Raw genomic sequence first — 13,828 nt, 5'->3', positions numbered from 1 at the left:
TGTCAGTGTGGGCACGCTGTTATTAGACTCCACACTTTGTATCATCTATAACTGATGTCTGTTATTCATTCCTGATATTTTGACTTTGCATCACAGATACACATACACGTACAAACAAGCACAAACACCGTCGACAAAGCCACAACAACACACGAGAGGAGGAGACTGAGCCTCAGTGGGTCACCACGCAAGCACGGGATATTCCTTTTCGATCCATTTGGCTACACAATGCACACAGCATTGATAGCTAACGCAACAGCTTCATGTTTCCCGTTGATACTGCATTGCAGTCATCTGTGACCTACAAGCGTCTGGCCATCCGTCGGTCTCTGTGTCTCTCTGTGTCTCTCTCTCTCTGTCAGCCTCCCCTCTTCCCTCCTTCCTTCTCCCACATCCCGCCTCCATTCCGCCCTGCCTCCACCTACCTGACTCTCCTGTCCACACGGAACTTCAGCATCCTCCCTTGGATCACTCATGTACAAACGGTATGGCGGACGGCACAAACAGAAGGACACAGATGTAGAAAGGAAGCGAAAGGAGGCGAGCTGAGTAAAGATGGGGAAGGGGAGGGAGTCACATTGCTGCCACCCTCTTTCTCCTTCAGACCGCATGCCTCTCTCTCCCCCTGGCTGCTTGTTTCCTCACCTGCCTCACCCTCTCCTTTCTCTCTCTTTAGTCCCCCTCCTCTCGTTGGGTCACGCAAACACACACGCAGGCACGCTCGCCGGCTTCCGGCAAAGAAATGCGGAACTCAGCGTATCTCATAGCTGATACAGTACATGCTGTACACACAAACAGACCCCACCACACACATTTTTATATATATATCTAATAAAATGACTTTATTGTCATTGTACAACTGCTTTACAACGAAATGAAGATATTATCTGTGCCACAGGAATGTTTACCTCTTTGTAATATTCCCCTCATCAGGAGATTAGCCAGTTCTCAGATAAAGGAGGACATTCACATTTGTACCTCGGTTCCAACAGAGACAGTAGTCATAATCTACAAGTTCAGCCGAAGCACCATGTGATGGATGTCTCAGGCAGGACATCTTCTATGAGGCTTAAGGCAAGTGCCCAGCTCAGATTTACTGTATTTATGCAAACAGTCCTTTGCTTCTCTGCTGCTGCAATAAGACTTAGTGAGAAGAGAGGAAAAAAAAAAAAAAGAAAGAAAGAAAGAAACATCCTTTAGCTTCATTAGTTGTTGATAGTGCAGCCAATAAACATGCAGGACATTGAACTGCAGTATGCTGTAACTCGGCGGTCGCCAACCTTTTCAGCACCAACGACCGGATTCTTGTCCGATAACATTTTCACAGACAGGCTATTGTCCAAATTAGTTTGACTCCATGCATTCTGTTAATTGCTGTGGTCATGGGGCTGAAAGCTTCACTTTTCCCTTGGATGGGTTGTGAGCGCATGCAGACGTGCCTTGGTGCAGATGATCCTGCAATTGCAATTCGAGCAGGTGCTTCTCACCACTCTGTTTACAGAAATACTCAGCAGTAGGGCAAATGACAAAGACAACAGACGTCTGTCCCACTTGCCTGTCGATGGCATGCAGCCACCAGAGGACGCGTGCTGTCCTCTGGTGGATAAAAACAGACACACACACACACACACATATAGTAAGTTCTTTTGGGTACTCAAAATGCTCTGTAACAATACTATGTTATTTATTTACGTATCTATCTATTTATTTATTTCTCTGTATTCCAAACAGACCATAGTGATTGAAAAAATGCGGTCCGGTGGTTAGCACGTCCGCCGCACAGTGCAGAGGTTGTGGGTTTGATTCCGACTTTGGCCTCCCTGTGTGGATTTTGCATGCTCTTCCCGTTCCTGCATGGCTTTTCTCTGGCTAATCCGGTTTCCTCCCACGTTCCAAAGACACCATAAGCCGATTGACTGCTCCAAATTGTCCGTAGGTGTGATTGTCAATGCTTATTTAATTGTGCCCTGCGATTGTCTGGCAACCAGTTCAGGCAGGGTATATCCCGCCTACCGCTGAAAGCAAGAAAGCAGGAAAGAAAGAAAATGAATGGATTGATGAAAAAAAAGAACAAACAAAGGGAATGTCATGGAAATAGATAGATATATTTGACTATTTCCGACACGTATGTTCATTTTGCAAGGAAAATCGGCTCGACTCCTCCACTACTGCGTATGCTCTGCCCTGAGCACATCTCTTGTAGCACGAGTCTTCATTTCCATGAATCCCTCCACAGGAGCTCGTCATCAGTACAGAAGGCATGACTGGCAATCATGTCGAAAGCCACTGTGCTTTAAGTGCTCCTTGACACACGAAGAGCCACGACGGCAACTAATTCTAGAGCCCTAGGGTATTAGCCTCCTTACCAGCAAGTCGGCCTGTCACGACAGGACGGCGAGTACCGCCGAAGCCATGCGCTCGCTCACCAGATCTTCATTGGAATTTTGAAATTGATATGACAAATCCGAGCAGAAGGCCCAGTAGCGTGAGATGCGCTGGGTGCTAAGTCATTCATGACTCAAGTCGTGTGAAATCAAAGTGCTATGAATGAATATCAACATTTGCCATCACATTGTGTACTCATGACAGACATTTGCACTTTGATCAAATGAATAGAAATCATGCCATTTGTATTTAGTTGATTTGATTTTTCATTTGGTGCATGTGTCCCTCGCATGTTTTTGCGTGTCCAAAGAAAAGGAATGTGCTTCTTTGTGTTTACAATTCTTCCAGGCGAGCCAGCGCAAACCCGAGATGACGCACATCTGTTCGCACTCTCCCACTCCTCCCCTCCCCGTCCCTCTCCACTTGAAGCAAGCCTGCCCTCCATCACTTTTAAATTTAGTTTGCATTTTCCCGCCGCCAATTCAGCAACTGAGCAGTCACTCGAGTGGACGTGTGTGTGTGTGTGTGTGTGTGTGCGTGCGTGCGTGCGTGCGTGCGTGCGTGCGTGTGCGTGCGTGCGTGCGTGCGCGTGCATGCGTGTATGTGAGGCTAGAATGAGAGGAATTTAAACAAGCGGGAGGGAGAAACAATCTGTCTTTGCACCAATGATCTTTTTCTCTCAATCACATCTCATTGAGCACACATCAAGCAGCTGGCTTCTTTCTTTTTTTCTTTCTTTCTTTCTTTCTTTCTTTCTCTTTCTTTCTTTCTTTCTTTCTTTCTTTCGTCATCTGATGTTTCTTAAGAATGGTTAAGTCCAAACGATTGCATATTTTATTGGGAAAGGCACTTTAAGCACCTTCAATCTGGTCCCATTGGTTATTGACTCCTTTCTCTGATTTGCTCTTGTAGAAGTCATATAAGTCTATGGCGGTGGTGCTTAACCTGGGTTCAATTAAACCCCGGCCGGGAGTTCGCTGAGCCAGACTCAGGGATTCAATCGAGGTCAGGCCACATAGACGCACGCACGCACGCACGCACGCACACAGACACACACACACAGACACACACACACACACACACACACACACACACACACACACACACACACACACACACACACACACACACACACACACACACACACACACACACACACATCAGTCTAAGCTCTGAGAACTGAAAGGTCCAGATGAAGAAAGGATGCAAGTATGGGGAAAAAAAAAACAGACACTGTGCTCATAGTAATCATGAAACCGTAAACTATTCATTTTCTGCACAGAGAGAAGATAAATAGTATGTCAAGATATCCTTTTATGTATTAGGATTTTCGAAGACCGCCCGACTCTGCTATCCCATTAGTCATATCAGCAACTTCTATGCCTAGCATGAGCATCTCACACGCACCAACACGCACGCACACACACACACACACACACCTATGCCAACACAACTATAAGGAATCAGAAAAATGCACACTTCAACTCACAAGCACACGTGACAACACAAACTGGAAACAATGTATACAATAATAGATTGTTTACAGTTCATATTTGTAAGTGTAAAGACTATTGGGCATACAATCTACCTACATCATCCAACTGAAATGAGCTCGTCAGCATGTGACAAGAGGCTCACGCAATGTACGAGCTAAAAAGCAAACATCTGATCCAAGAACTGACAACTACAAGAAAAGAAAGGATACAACTATTGGCGAAAAGAAAGAAAGAAGGAATAAAAAACACAAGTTGGAATTTGAAAGTGCCAATGCTCAACCGCATCCAGATCATGCAAAGAAATATTTCATCACCAGCTTCATATCATGGTTAACCAACAAAAGGAGCTTCATATCATGGTTAACCAACAAAAGGAGCCATGCTTGATGTTCACCTGCAGCCTGCCAGAGAAGGCTGGCTGCCGTCGCTATTGGACAGCGCTTTCAACGACTCTTGAAACTTGCTCCAACCATCAATTCTCTAACCACACGGCCATCTCAGTAGAAGATGAATCTTTCAAGATGTCCTTTCATTTCTTAGGACGTTCTCTGTAATCATGTTGGTCACAGCCATGTCTAGCCTGATGTCTGTCTCTCACACATGCGCATGTGATCCGCAAGCAAAAAGCACACCAAAAAAAACACGCGTGCTCCCTCCTTTCAACTCTCAAATGTGCAAGTGCTGTTACTTACCTTTCTTAGTTCACGTCACGGCTCTTCTTGTTGTTTTCTACGCTCCTGCCTGTCTTCCTGCGTGCTTCCAGCAACCTCCTACCAGACGAAGCGAGACGAGACGAGACGATGGGGCTGGGCCGGGCTGGGCTGGGCTGGAGAAAAGCCCGAGTGGTCAGGAGAGAAAGAGAAAGTAAGAGAGCTTCAATGCATGTGAGTGCACAAATGAAAGAGAAGAGAAATTTGAAACCAGCAAGTCTCCAGAAACAATCAACCCCCCACCCTTCCTCTTCTCTGCAAGCTCCATCCCTCTCACTGCTTTACTCGTGCTCTTCTCATCCACCTCAACACATTTCATTCATACTATGACAATTCAACGGTGCTTTGTTTCCAGGTTACACCATGTTCATTTGACGTCTTTGCCCTTCTCATTTCTTAGTATTTCATATTAGGCATGATCTTGTATTACCGAACATCTCATCTGGTCTTGTGGGGTTTGTGTCGCTGAAAATTGGAGATGCACTTTGTCAAATGTTGCCGCTGACACCACTGTTGCATTGCATCCACCTCAAAAGCAATTGAATATCAAAGATGCTTTGCTCAGTCCGAACCAATTTCTACCTTTGATACGATGGCCGCCAAGCAGCGTTTGGACAAAGGCATGAAAAGGGATGCGAGCCTGAAAATTCTTCAGCAAACCTCAAAGCAGATGCTTGAAATGGTGACAATTGCAGCGAGACACAGACCTCAAACACGCATCCAAGGTGCTTGTGGAATGTCTAGACAAGGCTGACATGAAGATTCTCAATTGACTTCCCTTAACCTCAACATGAAACGGTTTTGTGCAAAGGAGAAAAGTGCAACCGCGCTGTACATTTGAACTTTAATGTTGGAACTATGCCAAGAACGCTCAAATCAATTGAATGAACATGAATTCAGGCTTGTGAGCAAACGTCTTCATCTAGCATGACACCAGAAAACAAATCCAATCAAATCCAGAGAGTGCAGCTTTTCATTTAGGAAATCAACAAACAAAGTTAACCGAGATCACGACGAAGCGCTAATCATTTGCCCAGGGGCCAAAGTGAAGCGGTCTTTTGAATTGTGCTGGTAAGAAAAGAAAAAAAAAAAAAATGAAAAAACAATGCAGACCATCAAAGCAGAGGAAAGGTCAGAATGCTAGAAAAAGAATGATTGGGACGAGACTTCTTTGATGTACGCAAGCGGATACGGTAAACGCAGTTTGAAGGTTTCGAATGTGCACCGTTGGTTTCTTAAAGGCACATGACCACGCCACCGGTGACGCAAATCCAACACAAACAGGGTTCGCTCGACTCTCCATCAAACTTTGTAAAAAAAACACAAAAATCACGTGGCCTGGTTGGAGAGACCGTGCACTGGGCATAGTAATTAGATTTGAACTTGCCAGAGTTCACCAGTGGAGAGGAAGGAGCGTGTGACTGTGATGCAGAAGGAATATGAACCACTCGTTGGGTAGGGGAGGGGAGGAATATACTACGTACGTACAAGTCAAGTTCATTTATGCTGAAGGGAAAAGAAATGTGGACATTTTTCATGTAGTCGAAAATCCATTGCTACGTGGGTGGCTGAAAAGGGATTTAAAGACAGAAATATAGCACATAGTATATATCATATTGTAATATTTACTACGTTGCGTCAGGTGTCTTGACAAATGATGACTGTTCATTGGAAATTTTGAACAATGATATTTAGCGTCATGTCAAAGTAATCATGAGATGTGAAATAATAAAGGTAGTAGTTTAAACCCAGATATTGCTTTTGAATTGTGATTTAAGAATTAATGGGGGGGGGGATGACCTGCATGAAACAGGTCTGGACGAAAATGGTTCCCTTAATATTTTGCTGCACAATCTTTTGAGGCAATTGCTGAATCAAAGGATTTTTGTACCTTTCAACAAGGAGATTTCTCCACTACTCAGCAAGTGCACATCTGAGTAATTGGCGAGCATTCAAGGGTGTTTTCTGTCCAATAGCCTAAATCAGGACGGATTTTTAATTCCAACTAATCCCTTTAACTAAGGTTTAAAAATAAATGAAGATTTTTCCTCGAGAATAGATGCCCCTCTGCACGGACGTTTAGACTGCTCTTATTTGCTGAAAGAGCAACATCTGCATTCCCAAGTGGACGGCGGTACTAGGACTCTACAGAGGGTGGCAATAGTCAGAGTTCTACAAATCGGCGGCTGCTGCAGAGGGACTGCACACTCACAGTCTGCCTGTGCAACATTCCACGTTTGTCGTCAATCAGATCATCTGCAATGGGTTCACTGGGAAGGCTCACTAAAATCCCATCAACCATTTGGAGGGTGGACGATTGTGACAAATATTGAAAGAAAAGCATTTGCACTGCAGCCGAAAACAATGAATATCATTATTATTAGGCTATTCCTCGATTACCTTGTGTTGCTGTTGTTGCTATGCGTCTCCCTCCCTCCCTCCCTCCCTCCCTCCCTCCATCCTTCCCTCCCTCCCTCCATCCTTCCCTCCCTCCCTCCCTCCCTCCCTCCATCCTTCCCTCCCTCCCTCCCTCCCTCGTCTCCTTAGGGAATTGCTAATGGTCTTTGTCTCTCTGTGCGACTCCTCTCCGAATCATTAATGGCCTTCTGTCACGGCTCCCTGTGCTAGCATCAATTTCATATACGATCCAATAAGGAATAGCGGGAATCTGATATTTGGTGTGTTTGGATATTACAACTGACTGCTGTCATTCCTTATTTCATCGAGCAAATGGTATTCCCTTTATTCACGCAGCGGCTTTGAATATACTTGGATCTGAAAACATCCGTCCGTCTCCTCTTGGAAACACGGAGTCTGGGACTTGGGAAAGACGCCGCTCGCGGAAACCTTGAATTAAATCCTTTTCATCCCGCTTTGCTTGTGATGAGCTCTAGTGGGATGGGAGGATTGGCGTAGAATTGGCTTGGATTAGTTTAACGCAGCCATGTGGCCATCAGCACCAAAGACAAAATCTCTCGGGCTATTTTTAGCTGCAAAACGCCAACGCTCATGATTATTTAGGATGAGGGTTCATCGGTTTCTTTGATGCCATTTCAACTCAGCGACATGACAAAGTGCAACGCGCGCACACACAAGCCGATGAGTCACTTTAATGAATGGACATTTTTGCCAAAGCTCTATTCTCAGTGAAAGAAATGTGTTATTTCCTGTAAATGAACACGCATTTTATCGTGCAACACTTGCACATCCAGTCTGTAGACCATGAGATAAAACGGTATCGCATATAATTGAACGAGACCCAAATATAGTGGCGTCCCGATTTGCAAGGGTGGTCGTATCAGTGGTGTAAGATGGTCCAACAAAAGGATTTTCGATTGGGATATTTTGTGTATGCTTTGTGTGGTTGGGAAAACTTGACGCAAAACTGAGAACACATGATGTATGTATTTCAAAAGACCATTTTACCAACCGACATAAGCCAGACATTACAGCTGTGGAAGTTTGATGCATGCACAAACTTGGCCAATAAAGCCGATTCTGACAAAAACGAGTAGTGGGACACCCCTAACCGAGAGGCCACGCACGGTAAAACCACGTTGTCTTATCAAGTCCAGTTTCATTCCATTCCATTCGAGTGATCCCTGACCAGGTGTCGTAGCACACACTGCACATCTAGCAACGCTACAGAGCCAAAACTAACAAAAGGCCATTATGATTGCAGTATTCCAATCCTGTATGGTGTGACATTTGGAGTATGCTGTGAGATTTGACTAATGGGTGACTTGCTTGGGAGACGCTGGCCTGTTCCACAATTTTGCTCCCTCCGGTAACCATGGTGATGCAGAGTCCAGTCTATAGCCTTACAAATGCTGGCTTCCAAACAACCCAATTTGGGTTAAAAATTGGACTGAGCTGGCCTCGCCTCACATCATTTTGCTTTTTGTCGAGTTGCTATAGAGGGCTCCGGAATGCTTTGTGAGGATACAGAGGTTGGGAAGATAAACCAATGAATCATATAGATGATGATGATATAGGTCGACAGTCGAGGTGTGACATCTCGGTTAAATTACAATGTGAGAATTCAGGCTTGAAATGAAAATCCCAACATGTCACATTCAACAGCCAACAGTCAACAAAGGCATCAATAATCATGTGTATAAAGGATAATGCATAGAGGGTGAAAATGGGCCATGCATTAATCATTGAAGAGATACGTACATTTGTTACCACTCTACACACACCACAGCGGATCAATATCTGTGATCCATTTTTTCATTTCTTTTATTTTGAAGCTGAGAATAGGTATTTACTGCCGTTAGCATGACCAGTCAGCAATCCAATAAGAATGGAATCGGAGGCTACCTACCTACCTACCAGCCACCTGCACAACCGATGCCACGTCTTGCTGGTGTCTGTTTTTGCCGCATACGTATTCCAAGCAAGGCATCAAAGGGCGCTTCTCCAAGCCGTCATCCTACCAACAAGTGGAGCCGCGGCTGGCTAGGAGCTAATAATATATGTACGCATGTATATCCCTCAAGAAGCAAAAAAAAAAAAAAATCAAAAGGTAGCTGGATAGGCAATAAATAGGCCAGCCCTCCTCAGATAGGGCTGGCGGGCTGGCTGGCTGGCTGGCTGGACTGAGGCGCTTCACAGCATGCCCGGCACAAAATCCCAGGGTATTAAAACATCACATGACCACCCATCTCCACCGCCAGTCACAGAACAAGTGGAGAGTAGAAAAGCAATGAGCGGGAGGGAGGGAGGGAGAAGGAAGACAAGAGTGAATGGGAGGCGGGGAGGAGGGATGTCACAGTGCTGCTCAAACCTCCTTTTCATTACAGTCACCGAGACATCGGAGGCAGGAGCCAATAATACACCAGGACCGTACCGTGCTGATTCCAGCCCCTCCCTGAGCTCAAGTGCCAACACCGAGGCAAACATAGAGGGAGGGAGGGAGGGAGGGAGGCAGGCAGGCAGGCAGGCAGGCAGGCAGGCAGGCAGGCAGGCAGGCAGGCAGGCAGGCAGGCAGGCAGGCAGGCAGGCAGGGAGACAAAAGCCAGAAAACCCAGAAGGACAAAAGAAATCCCCTGGACAAAAAAAAAAAAAAACATTCAAATCAATCCTGAAAATATCACAACCTCTTGCTGATTTGAATTCTTTCATTTGGAAGGTGAATCTCATCGTAACATCATCACAGTGCAGGATAAGGTCAGCATTTTAATTCAAGATGAACATGCAGTGTATTTACACTACTCTTAACTCGGGGTATAAAAAAGGCATCCAGCAACCGTAAAATTTGTTTCATTGCACACAGTTAATGGATTCTTTGACAATGATTTAACTGCACTCTCTCTATTATAATGACCTGATCACTTGCTTTATTTATCCACCTACTTTTCATGCATTTCTTTTGTAGACTGTACATCCTTGTATTTTATACTGTTGTATCCTTGTAGTGGTTCAATTTAAAAAAAAAAAAAAAAGACTGTTTACCTTTCATGTAGATCCTGAACGCAAGATGGCACTCGCCACTTTAATTCATGATTCTGCAACCGGCGACGCTAGAAGTAGAGAAAGGAGGGGTTGGCTTGGGCTTGGGCTCGGGCTTGGGCTTGTGGTCGTGGGGAGAGAGACTACATCAGAAAACCAGCATCAAGTATTGTTTGAACGATTCCTTGACAATGTCTTCTGCTCACTTATTGAGAGCATTTGTCAGTGAGAGGCTGACCGTAGCTGTTGACGAGATCATGCTGATTTTTGAGCAAACAATAGCCCAATACGAGGACGAGCTCAAGCACCATCGCATGCTGCAGGCTTCTGCCTCTGCCGCTGCCTCCGCTTCTGGACAGCTCGCCACCAAAACAATCCATCATCGCGGATCAGGTCAAATCCATTGCTCATTAATGTCTTATGTTATTTTGCCTGTCAATATTTACAACAAAATGATTTTGCCTTGATCTTTTGGGGGGCTTTGAGAGTACACGTCCATCAATCAGCAATGGAATATTTTCAACTTCTTCAAACACGGCTCCATTGGAAGACTGAGTAGTCTACTGTCATTCTCGTTTGAATAACGAGTTGTTTTTTTTTTTTTTTTTGGGTTAATCCATTTTCTAGAGTCGTCTGATCTGGAGATTACCCCAACCCCCTTCGAGTGCTGTTTTAACTCCTAACTAGCCTGTTACACGAACTGCTGAAGCCTGCTCAGATGAGAAGCCAAAGCTCACAAGACATGTCACAATTGCTCGTCACAGGTCTCATATAGAGAGATGCAGCATCATTCAGACCGCGTTCACAGCGTCACCGAGCGGGAACGGAGAGACAGCCAAATGTTTATCGTTACGCCGCGAGCGTGACTTTGACCTTAATTGTTCTCTTCTATTTCAGATGCATCTGAGTGCATCCAGCCTGAGCTAATGGGCCTGAAAATCCCCCCTGTGCATCAAGAGAGAAGCCAAAGCCTTGCTCCAACGCCACCCCCGTTTGTCAAAGAGGAAGTGGAAGAAGTCTGGACAAGTCCAATATTAGTAACTCAGGGTCAAAAATCAGAAGAGATGATTGCCTCTTTGGGAAATGAAGAGAAAGTGCCCTCGATAGTGCACAGACAGGCACGTTCTCCTCCTTCCGATTCACATGAGCCGGTTCAAGGCCAACCGAATGAAGAAGGCTCCGATGCGTTGTTTGACTCGAATGTTGCTCATCTCCTACAAACGACAAACAACACTCCACCGGTCCTTTTTAACCAAACTATTGATGGTCGGCCATTTTCGGACAGCGATCCCCAAAGTCATCTTGGCTCTCGTAATAAGGTCAAGTGCTACAAGTGCACAGTGTGTGGCAAAGTATTCCGATATAACCACAATTTGCAGAGACACATGTCATGTCACACAGGAGAGAAACCGTTTGGCTGTATTGACTGTGGCAAAAGTTTCAATCAAAAGGCAAGTTTGAAGAGGCACAAGCGAGTACACACAGGAGAGAAGCCTTTTAGTTGCATGTTTTGTGGTAAAAAGTTCACGAGGAGGGGCTCCTTGACGTCACACATGAGATTTCATACCGGCGAGAAGCCTTTCACCTGCTCCATTTGCAAGAAAAGTTATAATAACAGAGGCACGCTGGTAAAGCACATGCGAGCACATGACAGTTACACGAGATAAAACATAGGAAGGATTTAGCGCGACGATTTCCGGAATACCGCGTCGTACAAGAGAACTTTTTACAAATGCTTGATTAATACGAAAGCCGAATGAACTGGGAAGCTAGTGTCAATTGTCAATGTCAACTAAATGTTGTTATGAAACAACATGTCACTGTGAAATTGCATCATGTTACTGTAATTTTTTCTTTCCCCCCTTTTAAAGTGGGTGGGATGCTGGCTGACCTTACTACGAACCAAGGTGGAATCCAACGCATGTCTACAGGGCGCCTCCACAAGGGGGCGCAAATTCCCTAGATAAAAGCTCATTGATTATAATATAATCTTAAATTCTTCTGGGTAATGAAGTGCTTTTTCAACATTTACAATTTGGATGATTTGCTATATTTGAGTAGGCTTCTAATGTCACTAAAAAGAATGCTTACGCTTCACTATAATTGAGTGTGTGTACATAACCTCCTCACAACATTTGTATAAAATTCATGTAAATAGCAAAGCTTCATGGTAAATAAATGTGCTTTAATTTTGAGCCATGGAATTTCATGGAACTTGAAGTAAATTGTAATTTAGGGATTATTCCATATTTGAATTTCATACAGCCCTGGAATGATCACCATTGCATTGCCGACATGGCTTGTTTGCACTTACAGCTGACCCTACTACATTCAACTTTTGAACTTTGAAATTATTTTATCAGTGACCACAATCATCATCACTAATCTCATGATTTTAGACAATGGCCTCTATTTTCCAGCGTAAAATACCAAAGCAGTCCAGCCTGCCCCTGCGCTGATTTCGCAGAGAGATGCGGCTTGACCCGGTTGAAAAAAAACAACGAGAACACGGTCGACTGACGATTGAAACGGCTCCTCTCATTCCATTACGAAAATAAAAGAAAACAAATCGGTGGGCCAAATCTGCAAAGTCCTGGCAGAAGGAGACATTTTTGCTGGAGGCCCCTGTTCTAGGTTACACTAAAGATGAGCGTAATCATTTCTACAATGATTTGGAGAATTTGATGCACGCTGTTGTCATATTCATGAATGAAATACAACACACACGTTGGCGGACAGACTCTGCCGCTCCGCACCTTGATCAAATAGGACCAAATGGCGTTTTCGCTTTGGTCGACTTGGAGTCAGCAACTGGTGAGATGCGCCCGTGAGTGAGTGAGTGAGTGAGTGAGTGAGCGAGCGAGCGAGCGAGTGAGTCAGTGAGTGAGTGAGTGAATGAGTGAGCGAGCGAGCGAGCGAGCGAGCGAGCGGCATGGCACGTCACGTCACGTCAAATAACGCACGCGCTGTGCGCCGGAACGCCCGGCCGGTGCAGAGAGATAAACCAAATTCCTACAGGAGCATACCGAGGCTACGATCATCGCTACGATCATCAGGATACGCCAGCTGCCCTGCCTATCAATATATGTAGAGATCACATGCATCTATTTTCAGAGTTGTAGGAGGTTGAACCCTCTGATAAAGAATTCAAGGTGATACTCAAACATTATTCAAGATTCAAGAGTTTTTTATTCGCCATGTTTGAGCGTGCCAAACAAGGAATTTGACTTCGGTAAATCACAGCCTGTGTTCAACATTTAGGTGACTAACAACAACACTCAGGACATGTGAAGAACGAAAGATATTCTCAAACACCCCCTGATCTTAAACTCCCAAGATGCTCAAACATTATTCTTCATTAGGATCCCCATTAGCGAGCGCATAGCATAGAGGTGCTTCGTCTTCCTGTGGTCCTCAAATGAATACAGCAAAGGGATACAAAAACTTGACAAATGTCAAAAGAAAAAACAATCATCAAGAAATACTGTCAATAAAATCCAGCAATCAACTATACAGAAAGGTAGGAAAAAGAAAGTCAACCATGACACCGGAGTTTCATGTTAATTATTATTACTATTACTATACTATTTTCATGTTAAATGTGATTTTCATCAAAGCAATCAAGTTCATGGAAGTGCTATTTTTGTTTTTGTTTGCCTGCCAAGCTGTTGAATGTTGCATATGCAAATCAGATGTATTTATAGTCTTTAATGAGGGATGAATATCAAGTGATCACACCCTCAGAGAAGCGCTTGCACTTCCGCTGTGATGACATGGCTCTCT

The 13,828-nt window shown here is 44.6% G+C and overlaps 2 protein-coding genes across 14 annotated transcripts in view; one reads left to right on the top strand and one right to left on the bottom strand.

Annotated features, from left to right (window-relative positions):
• Positions 1-9,314, bottom strand: part of plekha6 (pleckstrin homology domain containing, family A member 6) — a 31,233-nt gene extending 21,919 nt beyond the window's left edge. For 2 of the 13 annotated variants that reach the window (XR_011087727.1, XM_049733944.2), the window contains exon 1: positions 426-622. Coding sequence is in view for 10 of the 13 variants with exons in the window: in XM_049733944.2 (XP_049589901.1) it covers positions 426-457 (32 nt within the window). In the remaining 3 variants the exon portion in view is untranslated. Of the gene's footprint in view, positions 1-305; positions 335-425; positions 655-4,573; positions 4,708-8,918 lie in introns of those variants that run through there. The other 11 variants (XM_049733947.2, XR_007484637.2, XM_068652372.1 and 8 more) reach the window with 11 other exon arrangements.
• Positions 9,315-9,597: 283 nt separating this feature from the next.
• LOC125977458 (zinc finger protein 79) lies at positions 9,598-12,240 on the top strand. The gene is made up of 2 exons (XM_049733960.2): positions 9,598-10,438; positions 10,943-12,240. The coding sequence occupies exons 1-2, from the start codon at positions 10,096-10,098 to the stop codon at positions 11,710-11,712; spliced, it is 1,113 nt and encodes a 370-aa protein (XP_049589917.1). The 5' UTR covers positions 9,598-10,095; the 3' UTR covers positions 11,713-12,240.
• The last annotated feature ends 1,588 nt before the right edge of the window (positions 12,241-13,828 follow it).

Source organism: Syngnathus scovelli, chromosome 11 (assembly GCF_024217435.2).
Source record: "Syngnathus scovelli strain Florida chromosome 11, RoL_Ssco_1.2, whole genome shotgun sequence".
In the NCBI taxonomy this organism is placed as follows: Eukaryota; Metazoa; Chordata; class Actinopteri; order Syngnathiformes; family Syngnathidae; genus Syngnathus; species Syngnathus scovelli.
This window is presented reverse-complemented; position numbering and strand designations above follow the sequence as displayed.